Source organism: Ammospiza nelsoni, chromosome 11 (assembly GCF_027579445.1).
Source record: "Ammospiza nelsoni isolate bAmmNel1 chromosome 11, bAmmNel1.pri, whole genome shotgun sequence".
NCBI classification, from domain to species: Eukaryota; Metazoa; Chordata; class Aves; order Passeriformes; family Passerellidae; genus Ammospiza; species Ammospiza nelsoni.
The window spans coordinates 2,379,376-2,399,143 of NC_080643.1; the positions used below are offsets into that span (position 1 = coordinate 2,379,376).

At 42.3% G+C, this 19,768-nt stretch overlaps 1 protein-coding gene across 2 annotated transcripts in view; it reads right to left on the minus strand.

The window, feature by feature from the left end:
* CNTN6 (contactin 6) overlaps positions 1-19,768 on the minus strand; it is a 130,563-nt gene that overhangs the window by 59,514 nt on the left and 51,281 nt on the right. For both annotated transcript variants that reach the window (XM_059479999.1, XM_059479998.1), the window contains 2 exons: positions 19,053-19,177; positions 1,932-2,027 (listed from right to left, as the gene is read on the minus strand). In XM_059479999.1, the coding sequence (XP_059335982.1) occupies positions 1,932-2,027; positions 19,053-19,177 (221 nt within the window). The remainder of the gene's footprint in view (positions 1-1,931; positions 2,028-19,052; positions 19,178-19,768) is intronic.

Genomic DNA, 19,768 nt, shown 5'->3' on the forward strand with positions numbered 1-19,768 from the left:
TAATTTTACCCTGCAGCAGGAGGGAAATGGATAGTTCAGTGGCTGCAGGATGGATGTGTTGTCTTTCTGCCTGTCCCACTGATGCATTTGAGGAACTCTTTGAAGCCTCTTGTGCCCTTAAGGACCTTGTTTCACTTCATCTCCTTGATTATATCCTCCTTTCATATGGCTGTAAACACCCAGCGAGCTGACACTGCCTCTCCCTGGGACTGGAGGGGCTGCTGGTGATTGATGGGGTTTTCTCCCTCTCTGAAATACTGCCTCCTCTTTCCACATCACTATTCACCTTCTCCTGGGAGTTTGGCTCATAACTCTGTTTCTTTGAGAAGGATTGAGGGTTGCTGGGAGCAGGACATGGGAAACTGCAGCTCCTGTGATGCGTGGTCACTGCTGCCAAAAGCAGGAGGGGAGTCATCCCAGAGCTGCTCATTCTTTAAGGGCAGAACAAGATAATTTGGTAACTATGTCATTGATATTTCCCCTCTATTAATACATATTTGCTTTATTTGAGTAAAATTTTCACCTGGATTTACCCCACCCAGAAAGGAAGATCTCCAGGGGCTTATGGTGAGCACCTCCAAATAAATCATCAGAAAACTCCTTTTCATTCCCCATCTGAAGCACTGACAGCTCCTATGAGACCTGACCTAGGCCCTCCTTTAACCAGGCAGCTCACCTCTCCAGAAGCCCCTTCCAATCTAGATTATTCTCTGGTTATCAGGAAGGGATAACATCAGGGATTCAATAGCAGAACCCAAACCTTCATGACAAATGCAATGTGTCTGATGAGGATTCAAAGGAGGGCACTGAGCAGCCAGCACTGAAGGGGAACGGAGCCTTTCCATGCAGACCTGGAGTGGTTTTGGTGTAGGAGGAATTGCTGAGGGCTGATTTTCTGCCATTCCATGAGGACCAAGGCCCTGGGATAACCAGGAATGTCAGCAGAGAGTCTTCATGCTGTCCTTGCTGTGCCCAAGGAATGACAGGTCACATTTATACCTTGAGTTTTAGGTTTTTCTGTTCTGTTTTGGTGTGCAGCTTTTAGCTTTATATTAAATGTTACTGGGATCTTTCCACAGGGTGGTGAAGACAAAACAATCCCATTCCAGCTGGAGACTCAAGGACAATCTTCTCAAACTTCAGACCCAAAGCATGAGCAACGTGAAAAGTGGAAGTTGAAACTTCATAATTTGAAGCTATTAATTGGACAGTTGGCTTCTGTGTGCAAATGGACTAAAACTTATAAAAATGTGAGATCTCGTGACCAATCCCTTTTTTGCTTCCATCTTGGAGCCATCTGGGCAGAGCCACGACTGTGGCTCGGGTGCTGCCAAGGTGTGGCCTTTGAAGGCACTTCAATAAATATCCACTTTATTCCTCTTAACTCCATTTAGCCTCTGTTCCAGCTACTTAAGGCATCACTACTCCCCGATATAATAATAAAATAATGAAAATAATTAAATAATATAAATAAAATATAAATAAAATAATAATAAAATAATAATGAAATAATAAACCTAAAATAATATAAATAAAATAATAATAAAAATATTAGGAAATAATAAATATCAATAAAATAATAAAAATTAATTTAAAAATAAATAAAAATAATACATGAGAATAAATATAAATAAATTAATAAAATAAAAATAGAATAGAATAATAATGAAATAATAAAATAATAAGAAATAATTACTATCAATAAAATAATAAAATTAAAATTAAAATAATACAAAATAATAATAGAAATAATAATAAAATAATAAAAGAGAGCCCTGAAAAAGCATGAACCCAGCATCTTTTGAAGAAACAAAATCCAGATTTGTTGTAAACCCAGGTAATTGATGCAGGAGCAAATTCCAGTGTTGATCCCCCAGGGAATTGGCTCCTCTGAGGCAGAGCAGGGGCTGCCCAGGCTGTGCCCATCGTACCTCCATGGTGGGGGGGAGCTCCACAGAGCAGGACCACTCCTTGTCCCTCTCTCACTGACACCGGGCTTCTCGGCCTCGTCTCGAAGTTTTCCAGGTCTTGAGGGAGAAGGAGAAAACAAGGCCTGGTTATCGTCCATCAGAGCTATTCCCAACTGCCTCCCAATTAATTAACTCGAAACCAGTCACATATTGGACAGCAGAATTTAATTTCGTGGAGAAATTGTATGCAAGAATAGCTTGTCCAACCTGATATCGTGAATTACAGGATCATTAAGGTTGGAAAAGACCTCCCAGCTCCTGCAGTCCAACCATTACTGAGTCCTTTGGCATTCACAAAATATTTATTCCTGCAGCATTTCTACTGCAACTTTGGGAATTTGAGTTTACAATTTCTATTTGCAAAGCCAGTCTATTATTCCACTGCTTTTCCAGCATCATTTTTTTGGAACTTGCAAGACTGAATCTACATGAGTTGGAAAAAAAATGCATTTTGTTGTGTTTCCTTTTCCATAGAAATAGAGAACAGCTGTGTTCTATATATACAAGTGATAATTAAAGATCAGCAGGACTCCCACAGAGTGTAGGTTTAAATGACGATAAAAATATGTTGTTTTCTTTAAGATTCTGGGCTGGCCAAAACTGGCTGCAGTGCTTGGATATGTTTTGATTGCCTTGAGCTTTAGCACTGGTTTTAGAGGGGAGGAAGAGAGGACTTCCAATGGGAAATCTCCTGTCCGTGCCCATCTCCCACAGGTGATTTTTATGGCTCTTAATGTCTATTTTTCAATCTGCTGCTTCCTCATGTTTCACTGAGATGTTGAAGAATTATCAGTTTGGTTCCTGTTAATTCAATTACAAAACATGACACAATAGCTGTGCTTTTAAAAGAAAAGATTATTTACTTTTTGATCCAGTTCTCATCCTAATGAGAACCCTTCCCATTTTCTTAGAACCATTTGGGAAATGATTGCTCGAAACTCATTCAAAATATGCTTTAATACAATAAATATCAGCTTCCCCTTAAACCTCTTTATACCACAGAGCTGTAAACTGCCTGCCCTAAGCTCATTTTATCTACCTTGCTGCAGATTCTTGTTTCAAACAATTGTTCCATTTTTCATCAGCTGAACACCAACCCGAGCCAGAGTTCAATAGAGAGAAACAGCCCTCGTTGGTCAGAGCAATAACGATTACTACCTGTACGGCCTCAGCTATTTATGTCAATATATCAATTTTCTCCCCCTTAGCTGAACTTTACACAGTTAATTTTTCTTTTCCTCCTCTTCATCTCCTGGATATTGGTCTCCTATGAAGATGTTGTCTGCTCAGAGGGAGCTGGATTGAATTAAGCACCTGTAGCACCTCCTCGTGCTGTCATAGCACAATAGATGGGCCCTGTCAATACACGGGGAAAGGGTTTTAAACTCTGATGTTCTTTTAATTGCCTGCTGGCCACAGCTCTGCCTTGGATTATGGGTAGTCCAAGGGGGAAAAAAACACAAGAAAGGCCAAGAAAAATAGAAAAAAAAAATTTATTTAGTTGTATTCCATCCTGTAATTCTAAATAAAGAACAAAATAGTAGATGGGCGTAATATGACTAATTAGAGTTTGGCTTCATTAGAGTCCAGTCTCTGAATTTGTAGATTTATTTATTCATTTTGAAAATTCCATCTGAGAAATTTTACCACATTTTCTTTCTTTCCTGGCAATTGTTTTCTGAGAAGAAAAAGGCCAGCACCAAATATGTGTGTGGAAAAGTGGTCCCTGGAATTCCTGTCAAGATTTGCTTGGGGTGCCTGGTCTGAGGCTTTGTGCCCTGGGATAAGGGAGGAAAAGATCCTCAAATTTCCATATTTATTATATTAATTTTTTTTTAAAATATTAGAAAGGTGCAAAAATTCAGATTTTTTTAGGATTCAGGCACCACCAACAAAATTGGTCGCAGTTCCATGTCCTATCTCTTTCCTTCAGCTGGTAATACAAAATAAATTGCAATTTCTACTTAAAAACAGAGTTAACGCCCTCCCAAAAACTCTGGGGCAGTATGGAAAATCTGTGCACTCTAAGTAATTCTTCCCAACATTTTCACTGTGGGAAATCAACCCTATTTTTTATTTTTTTGCTGAGAACAAAATTTCAGTTGTTATGAGACATCCCAGAAAGGAGGGAGAAAAAATAAAGGAAGCGCAGTGCAGCAGCAGGAAAAGGTTTTCCTGACAATTGAGAATTAACTGTGTAATACCTCACTCTGAAATGGGAATAGATTTTGGAAAGTAATGAGCTGCTAGTAGCAATTTTTAGTTTAATGACACAATATGTCATGTTATCAGTTTTACTCTCATTTTAGGTGCTGTGTCACCTGTCCGTGTCTCTCCATTAAAACCGTGACGAGTGTCCCTGACTGGAATAATTAAAAGCAGGAGGATGAGATCTCTGAGGGATCTGATGTTTTGCAGGGAGCAGGACTATTTTTGATTTTACTATGGAATCATGGAATGGTTTGGGTTGGGAGGGACCTTGAAGCTCATCCAGCCCCACACCTGAGACACTTTCCACCATCCCAGGCTGCTCCAAATCCCTTCCAACCTGGCCTTGGGCACTGCCAGGGATCCAGGGCAGCCAGAATTTCTCTGGGCACCCAGTGCCAGGGCCTGCCCACCCTCCCAAGGAACAATTTTTTTCCCAATATCCCATTTTCCCAATTTTTTCCCAATTTTCCCACTTTTTCCCACTTTTTTCCCAATTTTTTCCCAATTTTTCCCAATAGCCCTCTCCCTTTCAGTTGAAATCATGTGGGGATGAAGTTGGCTGTGCCTTTTCAATCTCCACTTTTCAACCTTGAGGATCAAAATCCGTGGGCAGGAGTTTGGGCTCTTTCATGGCCTGTTTGTAGCTTTGATACACAAAGCAACTCGGATTTTCCAGTGAGGGAAAGGAGATTTCCATCCCTTTATGCTTATTAATCATAGGTATAAAAAAGCAGCTGTGGAGGCACATAAATCATCATTTAATCTCTTCATCTCACCCATGACAGGGACAAATATGCAATGTCCTTATTTAACCCAATTTTTAAAGGCCTTTAGGAAAAGACATTTTCTTTAAAGAATTCATTGCGCTGCTTAACTCTGAGATCTCCATCATTCTGCATCCTTTAGAAACCCTCACCTCCCCAAAATTTCACAGGCCAAACCAGAAATGATCTTTTGCTTTGACTGATTTTGATAGATAATCGTACAAAGTGAATTTATTCAGTGCCTTTTTCTGTAATAAAGAATCATTGAAGAACAAAAGAACCCCAAACCTCTGAAAGAGCAAACCAAGGCAAAATAGATGAAGAGAATTCATTAGTAGGGTCTGTGTTGCTTCTGTTTTCATCTTTATTGGACTCTTCCTGCAGGCAGGCAGCATGTCCCGTGGAATACTGTGACACCTCATTCAAATGGGTTCAATAATGAGCTATAAAATAATCCACTTTTGCTTTGCAGTCCAGGTGGATGAGAGAAGGAAGAGGTGGACCCTCAAATAATGTTTGTCTTGGGCACAAATATTTCTCCTTCTATTTCCCAACTTATGGGGTTGCATTTTCGATGATTTATTGCAATTTGAAATGTGATAAGTGTATATATATAGCAAAAAAAACAAAAAAAAAAATTACCTGAGGATACAAATGCAGATATTCTACTTTGTTCTTGTTCAGAAATTCTGGCTGCTGTCAAAAGCCCTTCTCCTTGCCCTGGGTGTTCATTTACACCAGGAGAGCACAAGCACTCTGCTCTTCCAGCTCCTGTTCCCTAGCACAGCTCTATAACGTAACATGACATAACCTAATAAAGCAGAATGTTGCTTGTCAAAAAGAGTATCAACTAAGAAGGCTAAGATCAGGTGTTTGGCACACATTTAGATTGCTAATATGCACTTAGGAATAAGATGACTATTTAACAGATGGTATATTTGCTAACTTCAGTGTTTCTGCAGAGATCCATAAATAAATTATCACCTAGTTCCTACATAATTCCTTTCATTCTTTGTCTGTATTTATCTCACTCGAAGAACAACGAGTTCCCTCACACTCCATTGCTCTCTCAGCCGCAAGTTTTAACAAAAAAAACACTTTTTTTTTCCCCTGGATCTGTGCATGTTGGCAGAGTGCTCTTGGTGGAGCAGGATTAATCAGTTGGATGTGATAATGAGGTCGTGGGGGCCAAGCGAAATGCTCAGATGCACGAGTGATCCTTCCCAGGGAGGAGTGGGGATGAAGTAGGGACTCATCTGCGTGTGGCACGGCCTCGTCTCCTGCAGGGCTGAGCTCTCAGCACCCCGAACACATGGCATTTTGTGGGGTGGGGTCAGGGAAGGGCCTTTCCTGATGGGAGCAGGAGTTCTTGGGGTGGAGGAGGCTGTCAGCTCCTCACTGGCAATGAAGGGAGGAGTGGGGAGAAGAAATGGGTCAGAGCATTTTTCACCTGGTGTAACCCAGCTTTACCCTCTGGGGTCAAGGATGTCATCACGGAATTACAGAAGGTTTGGGTTGGAAGGACCTTAAAGCCCATCCTATTCCACCCCTGACATAGACACCTTCCACCATCCCAGGGTGCTCCAACCTGCCTTCATCCTGATTTATGGCCTGAAAGTCTTCTAGGTAGATTTCAAACAGAATAAAACCAGAGGTTGAGAAGAATATCAGTGTTGGATGAAGGTGACCATCACTTTGCTGTACAAATCTGCCAGTGAGAGAAGCAAACCCAGGCTGGGGGAGGTGTTTGCCTGAAAAACTGGTCTCTGGAGACAGCAACAAATGGAAGTGGTGGACAGAAAACTTTCCTGCTGAAGCAATTTCATTAATTAATAGGTTAATTAATAGGTTCAGCCATACGTTATTTTTTCCTTAATGTTTTAAAGCTCCTAAAAATAGAGATAATCATAAATCCAAGGGTGCTTTGGGTTGGAAGCACTAAAAGCCCATCCTGTTCCACCCCTTGCCATGGGCAGGGACACCTTCCACTAGAACAGGGTGCTCCAAGCAATACCCAGTTGCTGACTGCTCATTAATATATTTGTTCTAATTTCCCCACTATTACCCACACATCTGGGTTTTTTGTTTGCTTTATTTTAATTTAAAACTGCCTTTCAGGTATTGGAATAGCAAATTTAACCACACAAGAGTGAAAGGTCAGTTTCCCTGGGATTAGGGAACTGCTTCTTACATATGTTGGATAGGAAAAAAAGCAAATCACAAGCAGCAACTCATTTATTTCAACCTCCCAATTGTGTTTGAAATTCCTGAACCTGCTCAGGGACAGTCCACCCAAATCCATCCATTCCAAACCAGTCCATCCTAAGAAGGAGCACAGAACTTCTCCAAGGAAACCAAGGAAATTTGGGTGTTTTAATATATGAAATTGTTACAGACAATTAGAGAAACTCCAATTTATCACCTTGCACAATTACCTCAGTTCATCTGAATTAAAGTGATTTCATGCTTTCTTGAACTTTTGATAATTTTTTTTACCCTCATAAATGTTTTGTCATTACATAATCCCAAATATAATGGCTGTAATTACTTGGTATTGAAATGTGCAATGAATGTTAAGGCATGAGGAGTAAGAGCTCCTTACAAATTAGCCACGCTCCTGAGGACAAATCAATACAATTCCTCACACTTCCATGTGCCTGTGTCAAATTGTGATAGATCACTTCTGTTCCCCTTTTTTTCCTTCTGTGTCTCCTCTAGCCTGTGATATATTGCAATAGGAAAGGTGTTCCTGCAGTGAGGCAGCACAACAGGAGTTTCCTCACAGGAAAATGGGGCACAAAGCTCAGCACTTTTCCAAGGAAGCTCCTGGTTATGATTTGCTGGGAGTATTTCCAGCACCTGTGTTATCAGCTGATCATTAGTTACCTTCTTTTGCTCTGGCTGTAATGAATTAGGGGTCCCATTTGGGGATGAATTTGGTGCCTGAATCTGAGAATTTAGGTCTGTTATAACTATAGACAAAAATGAAGCCTATTGAATCTTTATCTCAAATTCTAGAAGGCCCCATGCTTCCAGATTTTGGGTCTGTTATCTCTTCTCTCAAATAAAGGAAGTCCCAAAAAATTTGGGGTTAAAGCTCTTTTAGCTACAGGCTGTGCCTATCCAGACCATCCCAGACCCCTCCTGGACACCAATCCCTGTTCTTTGCTTCTCCTGAGTATTTTTGTACTGAATTGCCTTGTAGGAGATGAGCACCAATCTCTTGCAGCCTGGATACTACAGGGTGTGTAGTATGGAAATTATGGAAATTTCCTTCTTTCTCCAAATATCTCCCAAAGGAATGGCTAATCTCCTTCCCTCCAACTTCCACTGCAAAGTACACTCTCTTTTTCAGCTTTCCCAACTGCACTAAACTTGCTGAACAAACCCTCTGACAGTTCCTTTGTCTTGGTAATACTGTCAATACATTAATCTTTCCCCGTTAGCATCTAATCTCAATTTTTTAAATGTTCTAATTGATTTTCTATGAATTCAATTCTGAGATTAAGAGTGGTGTTATCTCTAATTAAGGTGTCTGAAAGCTGCTTAGTATTTCCCATTTCCTGCCTTTTAAATACTTGGATTTTCTCCTCAACACCTGCTGAGTTCCCCTGCTCCATCTGAAGCACTCGTGAGGTCTGGAAGATTTGGAGCTGAATCAGCCAGGAGCAGCCTAGGCAATGCCTGAGTGTCTCCTTTCCCCAGGACAGGTTAAAAATCCACTGGAATTCCCATTTTGTTCTCATTTCCACCTTAGGGGAGCACTGCACCCCATAGTGGATAAAGGAAAAGCTGCCCTGTCCCCAAAACTCCCTGATGGAGCTGCTTGTCAAAAATGAGGGAAAACCACAATCACTGGTCCTGTCCTTAGCTGTGTAATCATCCAAGACCTTCATCAGTGCTTCCTTATTTAGTTAAATTACTTTGGAGCTTCCAAGGGCAAGGATCTGTAATTTACACTTCAGGATGAACACAGGCCCTGCGTCCTCAATTCAGCTTAAATTATCTGAATGGCCAATCCAGGCACTCATTTTCAAGGTGGGGAACAATAATTTCTGCCACAGTCTGATTGTCTGATTCAATTAAAGAGTGAAAATGCCCTTTACAAAGTAATATCAAGCTTCTCTAGAGGAAAAAAGTGGAAGGTCACAATTAAATTAAAAGGGAGGGTGAGGTGAGAGGGGGGAAAAACCCTGAGCTGGCTTGATTTTGTTCATGCACCAACAAACCCAGAGCACAGAAACATATGCTGGGAAGCTGTAGAGCAGGTCTACATCTGGCCTTTGTTATTTTTTTTCATTGCTTTTACAGAGTTAGTAGCATAAAATATTAAATTTCTCTTCTGAGCTGAGCACAGGACTTGCTCTGAGCAGTAAGTGTTGACACAGCCTTGGGGCTCCTGCTCCAAAGCCCATCTGCAGGCCAGAGGCACAGCTGAAGAGCTGCCCCTCTCCCAGGGAGGGGCACACAGGGAATATTTCTTCAATATTTCATATTCCTGAACAGTTTTCTCACTTGTCACGGCACAGTTCATTTGTCACCTGTCATCACCAGAGTCACTTCGCCGTCTGCAGGAGTTTTCTCCAGATTGGAGAGCTCTTAAAGACAGATTTCTCTCCCTGGGCTGAACCTCAAGGGTCGGATTTCTCCTTGCCACAGCTACAGTGATTCTCCTGACTTCCAGGGGAGACAGCCCTGGCTGCTGTGGCAAATGTCCTTGTGGCAGGGGGTTCATTCTTATCCAAACCCTCTCTCCCTCATATTTCCCACTGCTCCCACCACAACCTGCTTTTAACTATGAGGAGATGGTTTAGGAACTTCTCCCTTCCCTCAGACCTTGACCTTGCTGTTGGGGACACATAGCTGTACCCTGATTCTGCAGGAATCACCTCTGGCATCCCTGCCCTGGGTTCTGATGGATACAGTCCCTCTTAAGGCAAATAATTCATTCTATAATGCTTCTACCAACAAAATAATAATAAAGGCTTGTACATGCAATAAAAATGGCAAGAAAGAGAGGAAAAGTGGCAAGAAAGAGGAAATGTGGCAAGGAAGAGAGGAAAAGTGGCAAGGAAGAAAGAGCTCTTGAGCACTGCTCACACAATGTCTGTGCCTGTTTCAGCCCTTCCCAAATTCCTGCCCAGCCCTTTGGAGATCTTGATCCAGCACAGAATTACTTCTTGTAGAACTACCCTGAGTTACCCCAGCCCCTTCTTTACCTCCCTCATTCCAGCTGCAAACCCTCAAAGAATTCCTTCCAATGGGAACTTCAAGATTTACCCAAGCCATCGATGTAGGGGATTTTTGGATGTGAATCTGTCAGTGGGATTTCAGGTGTAGGTTACAATATTTGTTCTTGCTGTAGCATTTAGAAATGGATATTTACAGCTCAGTGCACTCTCTGTGCCAGATGTGGTTTTGCTGTTGAGAAAAGCAATGCCTCTGACCTCATTCCTTTACTCCATGAAAAGTCCAAATGTTACACACTGTTTCTCCTTCCCCAGTATCAGCTACAGAATAGACAATTTATCTGCTGCCTTAAAACCTTACACAGGACCAACCTTCACTGCAAAAAGAATTGATCAATTAATTTCATTATTTTAGCAAAAAGAATTGATCAATTAATTTCATTATTTTATCAAAAAAAAAGCCAATTATTTATTCCAAATAATGTAGGTTTGTTTTTTTTTCCCTTGCAAACCTCCACCATAACTTCTTTTGTCACACCAAAAAATTTAACAAACTGATGTGAACATCATGGATATTTCACTCAATAATGTATTGGAATCTACATCATCTTGTCTGTAATGAAAGGAGAACAGATAAAATAGCAGATCTAGACTGCAAACATAGACAGGTTTTATCCTTCCCCGGTATTAAATTTTATCAATCAGAATCTATCAGCTCTGGGACCTGTGGATGCTTTGTTCCCCACCATATCTCAATCACATATATTGCTTTTCCAATACAAGTAGCAATGGGTTGATTTAGGATAAACACCTTTAAAGGACCTAAAGAAGAGTAAGTAATATAGAACTGAAAGATAATCTTCAAATACTTCTATGTTCCCTATTGCTACTTTATCTGCCTGGTTCACTGCCTGTAATGCTCCTTACAACCTCTCTGCAATGTAGATCTCTGTTGCACAGATAAAAACCTCCTTTTATAATAAAAGTCTAAGGAACTAACCTGGAATAAAGCAGCTTTAACCAAGTGCTGATAGAGCAGAGCCTTGAACACAGTGGTTAAGTACTCTGAGAGAGGTGTTTAAACCATGGGAGGGGCAGAAAAGTGGAATTTCTGGTGTGCCTGCTCTGTTACAACTTAAAATAAACAGGACACTTGGTGTCAATGGACACCACATGGACTCTGGGAATGCAGAGGAGACTAAAAGAGGAAATGATGGAGAAAGCAAACCCCCTTCCTTGTGGAGACACACCCATATCTTCTGGTTTTAAGATTCCAGGCTGTTCTCTGTGTCTTCAGGAATGTCAGGAGATTTGCATATTCCCATTCTTGCGATATCAGAGTTTTAAAATAGAAGTTCTATTATCACCCTGCCTTGTCCTGTCAGCAGGCAGGTGAAACCCTTCCAGGCTTCCTGCTTCATCTCTGCTGAGTGGTGGTTCTTGCTTTTCCTGGAGCTTGTGAGGGGGTTTGTGTGCACACAATTCTGCAAAGAAACAAACACTGGGAAGCTCAGAGGGGAGATGAGCTGAGCATGGTGAGGTCTTGCAGTGGTTTTGGTCTTGGGGTGATTAAATTGCATCACTTCAGAGGGATCCCTGTATGTGTTCTGCTCAAAGAGGCCCTGAAGGATGCCCAGTGCCCCACTTTGGGGTGGGTAGAGCAGGACAGTGACCCCTTGGAGAGCTCTCCCTGTTGGAACCAGCCCAGAGGAGGCCACCAGGTTGATCAGAGGGCTGGAGCACTTCTCCTGTGAAGAGAGCTGGGAGAGCTGGGGCTGTTACTCCTGGAAATGTCATATTCCTTACAAGAGTGGTTCTCACCAGGTTTTTCCTGATTTTCTGAAGAAACTCTGTGAAGTAAAGGGGCAAAAAAAGAAAACAAGCCTGAGGCTGCTGGGTCTGTTCCATGGAGAGCATCCATTAAGCAAAGACCTTGGTGTGGTCTCCTGCCACGGGAACTGCTGCAGAGAGAGCCGGAGCATTGGCACAGAGTGTCCATAACAATCACAAGTGATAAATGAAAGTTCTCTTTCTTTCCACTCCAAGCAGAATTCTGATAAAATACACGGTTTGTTTTCTGTAACTCATTCTGCTCAGAACCTGGCCCTCAGCTCCCCACACCAGGGAGGGTGGCTGCTGCTGCTGCTGCAGTGATATTGGATTCTACCTGTGCTTAAAAGTCCAAAAGGCAATTTTGAGCTGTGAGGCTTTTTAGTGACATATGGAAGAGGTGACAGCAGCACTTCCATCCTCCACACAGCATCGATCCACAGCAAATGTTCCCGCTGCAGGTTGCATTTGTTCCTCACCTGCTGAAGGGAAGGCTGGGAGGTGTTACCAGGATCACCAGGAGGGCTGTGCAGAGCGTGCAAAGGAGAATTTTGTGGGTGATTCTCCACGTCTGCAGTTCAGATGTGTTTCTGCATCAGAGGAAGTGGGGTTGGAATGAGATGAACTCTAAGGTCCCTCCCAAATCATTCTAGGATTATATAGAAAGGCACCTTTTTAAAACAGAGAGGTAGGGTCATTACTCAGCATGTGTAGGGTGGAGAGTTGTGCTGGAATGGGAGACTGAGAGAATTGGGATTGTTCAGCCTGGGTGACCTCATGGTGGCCTTCCAGTGCCTGCAGGGAGCTACAAGACAGATGGACAGAGACTTTGGAAAGGTCCTGGAAGGGCAACACAAGGGGAAATAGCTTCCAAACTGCCAGAGGGCAGGGTTAGGTGAGATATTGGGAAGAAATTCCTCCCTGTGAGGGTGCTGAGGCCCTGGCACAGGGCACAGATAAGCTGGGGCTGCCCCATCCCTGGAAGTGTCCAAGGCCAGGCTGGAGAGGGCTTTGAGCAATCTGGGGTAGTGAAAAGTGGCAGAGGGTGGAACTGGATGATCATTAATGTCCCTTCCAACCAGGCCATTCCATGATTCCCTGTAGATAGAGGCAATTCTATGGCTTTATCTGACATGTCCCTAAAGGGGAAAAGGGAATTTAGAAAGTCAAGTCAAACTTTTGGGGATGCATTTTTGATGATGAACTTTTCCTGGCACTGGCAAACTAAGCTCTTCCTGCTTCCTGCTCCTCAGTTATCAGCTGGTCATCCCTGAGTGCCTGTTGAGTGCTGAACTGAGCAGTTTATGCCTCCTTTAGAAAAAGAAAGGCACTGCCAGAGTTCATTCCTGCAATCATCTGCCAGGGAGCCTGATCAGCATTCCAGCCCTCGTGTGCTCTGATGAATTAACAATCAGCTTAAAGACCCAGAGAGCTTTACTCCAGGTGGTAGTTACAACAGCTAGCACACCTTTTAATCAAATACAATTGTTACAGAGGGATTTCTGGACACACACAGCACCACAACACAACCCAGCCAGAAGTGTAGGTGCCATTTAGCCTTAAATTCATGCATGTCCAGACTTTGCAAATTCAGCCTATCTGATCCAAGCCTATTGATTTTTCCATTTTCTGTTTCAAAGCATACACTGCCAGTGAAAAGGGTTATGACATCCTAAGGCTGCTGGATTGCTTTGTGATGTTTCTGTAATTTGTGTGCACTCAGAGGTAAATAACACGATGAAGTAATCAGATGAAAAGTGGGCTTTTATGCTGGCTGAGCATCTCCCAGCCAGCCCGTCCAACAGGGCTCTGCTAAAGCTCAGCCTGTCACCATCCAGCAAACACTAAATGGGTTTGATTTGGTTTAACATATTCCTCCCTGAAATGGTGAAATGCTAATGGTGGGCTGTTATTTTCGTGTTTCGGGATGGCAAAACCTCAGTCCAGGAGGAATTATTGCTTCTAATTTGTTATTTCAGCAAAACTGTGTCTTCTGTCTCTGACAAAAAGCACGTGGAAGCTCTTGGGAGCTGCAGATTTCCTTCCAAGTGCTCCAGCACTGTCACTCTCAGCCACACTGCTGTGAGCACATCATCCCTGGCCAAGAGCAGGGAGGGTGGCAGTGTCAGGAAAATGCTGCTGAGAATAAGCACCAAGCAAAGCCCTTGAGTACCACTTTGAAAACCAGGAGAATTTGGTTGGAGCTCAAAAACTCCAAGGAGAAATCCCTCTTTGGTCTGTAACATTGTGGGGAACTTTAAAATACTAATTGCTCCATTGTGTACCCTTCTGTGAGGTTCAGGGCAAAGTGACCAATTCTAGGCATGAAATTAGATTGTTGCCCTTGTTTCTCAGAATTTCAGGTCTGAGAAAGCTGCAAACATCATGACTTTTATCATCAAGGGTGGAATAATTTGACTGAGAATCTAATTTAAGATCCCTAAGCACCAAGATGCTTTCAATTAATACTAAATTTTCTGGGTTTATGCCCTGAATAATTATGAACGAGGTTTGCATTTGATTCTTTTTCATTGTGAAGTCCTTTTTTATTCTGGTTTGTTTAATTGCACTTCTTAATTCTCCCACATATCCCTTAATGCCTCTGCTATAGATGTGTTTGAGAGCTAAAAGAACAAGTAACAGGCCTGGACAGGCTGTTTCATGCAGCCTGTTACAGGGATTTCCCTCAAGACCAGTTGTTTGCACACAGTTATTTTTGCTTAAAACTGAGGAAATAATTAAAGCAAATCCCCTGTGTGCCTTGGGAGAAAGTTCTGGTTGAAGCCATACTGAAGCAGTTTTCCCCAACAGGTTTTTTGTCTTTTTTTTTAAGGCATGAAATGCCTTAAATAAAAATGCCTTAGGAAAAATTTCACCACTGAAAGAGTAGCCAAGCTCTGGAACTGGCTGCTCATGGAAATGATGGAGTCCCCATCCTTGGAAGTGTTCAAAAAAATGAGTAGACGTGAAATTTTGTGACGTGGTTTATGAGCAGGGGCAGATTGGGCAAAGGCTGGACTGGATGATCTCAAAGCTCTTTTCCAACCTGTTAATTCTGTGATTAAAGATGGAAAAGACCTCCAACCTATGACCTAACATCACCTTATGAGCTGCACCATGGCACTGAGTGCCTCACCCAGCCTTTTGTAAACCCCTCCAGGGACAGTGACTCCACCACCTCCCTGGGCAGCCCATTCCAATGCCCAGCCAACTCTTTCTGTGAAGAACTTTTTCCTAATGTCCATCCTGAACTTCCCCCAATGCTGCTTAAAACTGTGTCCTCCACTGATTCTGTGAGGTCATCTTATTGCAGGAGTTCCATACTGTTGACTCTTTATCAGAAGAGTTTCATACCTTCTTGGTGTTTCTTATGGGCATCTCCTCAGAGCACTGACTCTTTCTTCTTCAAAAAGCACCCAACTGACTCCAGTTCCCTTCTCAAGGCCACCCCACTCATCTGCTTTTCACTGCTTACAGCTGTGGCCTGTTAAAGTCAGGCCTGCTCCTAATCTTTGATAATTGGCCCAGCTGCAACTCCTTAGGGGTGAGATTACTTTCTACACTATCTTTATTTTCTGATATTCTATCACCCTACAATTCTGAGCTGTGGAAAAGCTGAAGGAAAAGCTCTCATCTCTTCAAGCCGAGTCGGGCCTAGCTCCAAGATTAACTTCCCAAACGTTTTACTTCATTTTAGGCTGAGCTGGAGTTCCAGGTGACCTGTACCGGCTGTCACCACTGGCCTGGCAGGGGAGAAGCCCTCTGGGTGGCAGAAATGCCCCCAGCCTGGACAAGGACAAGGACCAGGACTCTACAATTCTGAGCTGTGGAAAAGCTGAAGGAAAAACTCTCATGTCATCTCTTCAAGCTGAGTTGGGCCTAGCTCCAAGATGAACTTCCCAAACATTTTACTTCATTTTAGGCTGAGCTGAAGAGTTCCAGGTGACCTTGTGCTGGGTGTCACCACTGGCCTGGCAGGGGAGAAGCCCTGTGGGTGGCAGAACATGACCCCAGCCTGGACAAGGACCCTACAGTTCTGAGCTGTGGAAAAGCTCTCATGTCATCTCTTCAAGCTGAGTCAGGCCTATCTCCAAGATGAACTTCCCAAACCTTTTACTTCATTTTAGGCTGAGCTGAATAGTTCCAGCTGACCTTGTGCTGCCTGTCACCACTGAGCTGGCAGGGGAGAAGCCCTGTGGGTGGCAGAACATGACCCCAGCCTGGACAAGGACCCTACAGTTCTGAGCTGTGGAAAAGCTCTCATGTCATCTCTTCAAGCTGAGTCAGGCCTATCTCCAAGATGAACTTCCCAAACCTTTTACTTCATTTTAGGCTGAGCTGAATAGTTCCAGCTGACCTTGTGCTGGGTGTCACCACTGGCCTGGCAGGGGAGAAGCCCTGTGGGTGGCAGAACATGGCCCCAGCCTGGACAAGGACAAGGCCCAGGACCCTGCTCCTGTGCTTGGCGCCAAGGCCCGACACCAAAGCTTTACAAACTTCCACCCCAACAACTGCAAAAACACACGTAGGCTGCTCCAAATGTACTGCTGGCAGGGAGCAGGGGATGTGCAGGATTTATAGGGAGCTTTGCAGTTTATTTATGACAAAACAAGGCTCGTGCAGGAAGGGGGATGCCAAGGGCCTGCCATCCTCATGCATTTACGGGCTTGCTCTCCCTGCCACTGCCTCTCATTTTCAGCTTGTAGCTTTAATAATCTATGCCACTGCCTTCTGTACAATATTCCTCCTGCAGCTTTCCTTTGACAGCTCTGGTTTTAATAGAGGATAAGCACCAAACTCCAGCTGAATCTGAAGACATATTTCTAATCTCGTCCCACATTTATTTTGCTTCTCGGAGAACTTCCTATCTTGAACAGAGGAAAAAAGTATTTTTTATATATTAAGTTGACATGTTGAATAGGTTTCTGGAGGTATCATTAATTCAAGCTCCAACTCAGAGTTAGTTACCTTGTAGTAAAGACACAAATACACATAAACCCTGGTACTTGGATAATAGGTTTGATTCAATTCTTTATCAGAGAAATTGCAAAAATATGCCAGGCATTCCAGTCCAGGGAAAAATCCCATTTTGTGAGGTGTTGAATGAAAGTGTCATCACAGCAATGTGCCTGCCTGCCTGGATTTTAAGATACAGCCTGAAGTATTGGTTGAAACAAAGAATTAAATTGGATGGCAACATGAAAATAAGAAACAAGGAAATGTTGACTGTGAAATAAGAGTTTCAAGGTAATTTGTTCCACTATTCTCATCAGGTCATTATGACGTTTTCCATGTACTGTGGGTTTTTTTCCTATTGTAAGACAACTTAAAACTCCCAGTTCTGCACTGATGCTGCTAAATTGAAGCATTTTCCTGTAAATTTGTGCTTGTCAGTGTAAATAACAGCCTTTGATTTGTCTGTCCTCTCTCTTCTCCATGGGGAAGGAGGTAAATATCTGTCACCAGTACTGGAAAAGTGGTGCAGTGCTTGATTATGGGATAAATTTAGGATTCTGTGGTGCTGTTAGAGCTGGAGGACTGGAGCAGGCTGAGGGCTGGGGGCAAAGCAGGTCCAGCTCTGGGATCTGCTCCCTGCAGAAACTTTGCGAAGTGTTTGGGTGGGGGTGTAAAGCTTAAATAAAGGAACTGCTTGATATAAAATGCTGAATAATCACCAGAGCCCTCTTTCTTTCACAGATATTCCTGGTTTTCCCTTCTCCCCCCTGCTTTCTTTTTTTTAATTTCATTTTTTTTACACCTTGTTTGTGCCTACATGTAAGGATATTCCCTTTCCTTAGGTCTTTTCCCAGCTCCCTGCCTGGCCTGCCTTGGTTCCTTGGGGATTACAGACTCCATGGACAATTTTGAGGTGGCTGTCTACTCTTGCTCCTTTTTAAAATGGAATTTGTTCTGTCATTAACCAGCTTTCACCTCCAAATCTCAAAAAATATTCTCACACAGGAAGTCAGGCTTGAAAAAATGTTTCAGCAGAAAAAATGGTAAAATAATGAATCAATTTTTTTTTTTTTTACATTTGACCAGCCCTTGGGAATCAAAGCTGTTTGAGAAATTCAGGGTAAAACATTATTAAATGAGGTACCAGTGATACACCTTTTGATCAGCTCTGCTGAAAGACACTCTGTGAACCAGCCTGACCTCTGATGTCTCCTTTGTGTAACCCCTGTGACACGAGGTTTGCTATGAGAAATGGAACAAGATTAATAATTAATCCATTTGTTGGTGTCTGAAATAGTGGCACAAGGTTGGCTTTAGTCACATGTTTTATTAATGAGCTTTGAAAACAATTGCTTTCTCCCAGCAACAGACTGCTCTGAGCTTTAGACTGAAAAAAAAAAAATAAGGGCTGGAGGGAATATCTGGAGTTTTTTGGTTGTCACTGTTGTTTCCCCCCTCCCCAGGGCATTCACAGAACTCGGTCACTGCATCCAAACCTTGTGAAAAAGGTTGTGAAGTTGTGAAGGAGTGAAACGGGGAGCAAAGATGAAACAAACTTTAAATCATCTCAAGACAGACAACGTGCTCGACCTGAGGGAGCTGAAATATGAAATATTTCAGAGAGCAGCTCACACTTTTACACATTGTGTAAGGAAAAGGAGTGTTTCTTTGGTAATGTAAAAAAACCAAAAAATCAGTGTGCCAATTAGGGGAACAATGTTTTTGTGTCTCAATTAGACCTCATTAGCTACAGAAAACTCAAAGCTCAACTTTTTACAACAATTCCCCCCCCCAGCTGTAGCTACCTGCGGGATAACAACAAAACCCTTGTCTTAAAAAGTGAGAACACCTTTATTAAGTGAAGATAATTGTGCTCATCTTCCTTGACCTTTCAATTTCCTGATTTTTATTCTGGCTCCCAAAGGCAGCAGCCATCAGATGTCTGGTTTTGTTATTAATATTTACTAGGAACATTTTGGTTTTTTTTTTTTTTTAGGAATAAGCAGTGCAGTAGGAAGTCAAACCTTTTGGACAGAATCCCCAATGATCCTTTAATTACCCAATAAATTACAGTCCATGTGCAGAATTAATAGGAAAATAATGCTCTAATAAATATGATCTTCCCAACTTACATGCAAATTGAAGCTTTGCCTTCCTGCTCAGAATTGTTCCAAATGAATTTGTGGCCAAACACTGGTATGTTCCAATATCCTGATTTTTATGTGGGTTATTGATTGCCAAGCTGCCTCCAACCAACCTGTAGTGATAACTCATGGTAAGATCAATATCTGTGCCATTTTGCTTCCACCTTTGAGGGGAAAAAAATCAAATTATGCTTATAATTTACAGAGCCTATTCATATTTATCTTAAATAGTGTGCTGTAGCATACCTGTAATGATAAAAATGTAGTTAAATATCACAAAATTAGATCATTTTTCACACACCACTGCTTCTTACATCAATCATCATGATAGCAATAATGGCATTCTTTGGAAAATCTTTACTTCAGTCACCAGTGTTCACCCAAATGTCCACAAAAAGTAATTATAACTTATTCAAACAAAGTTATCCATTCAGTCCAGAGGGGGGTTGATACCTTGTCTACAACTACATTATTTTTTATAATATGAATGTGCTTTACAGTCCTTGAAAATGATTAATCATGAATTTGGCAACCAAAATGCTTTGGAGATGTAGATGAGGAAGGATTGCACTTGAGAGGGCAGAACAAGAGCTGAGAGGGAAGTTTTTATGCAGCAAGTCTGAGACTGATCATTTAACGATGAGAACGCTGCTATTTTAAATCTTCATTTGTCCCCGTTAGTCCACTAAGCAGAAAATGGATTG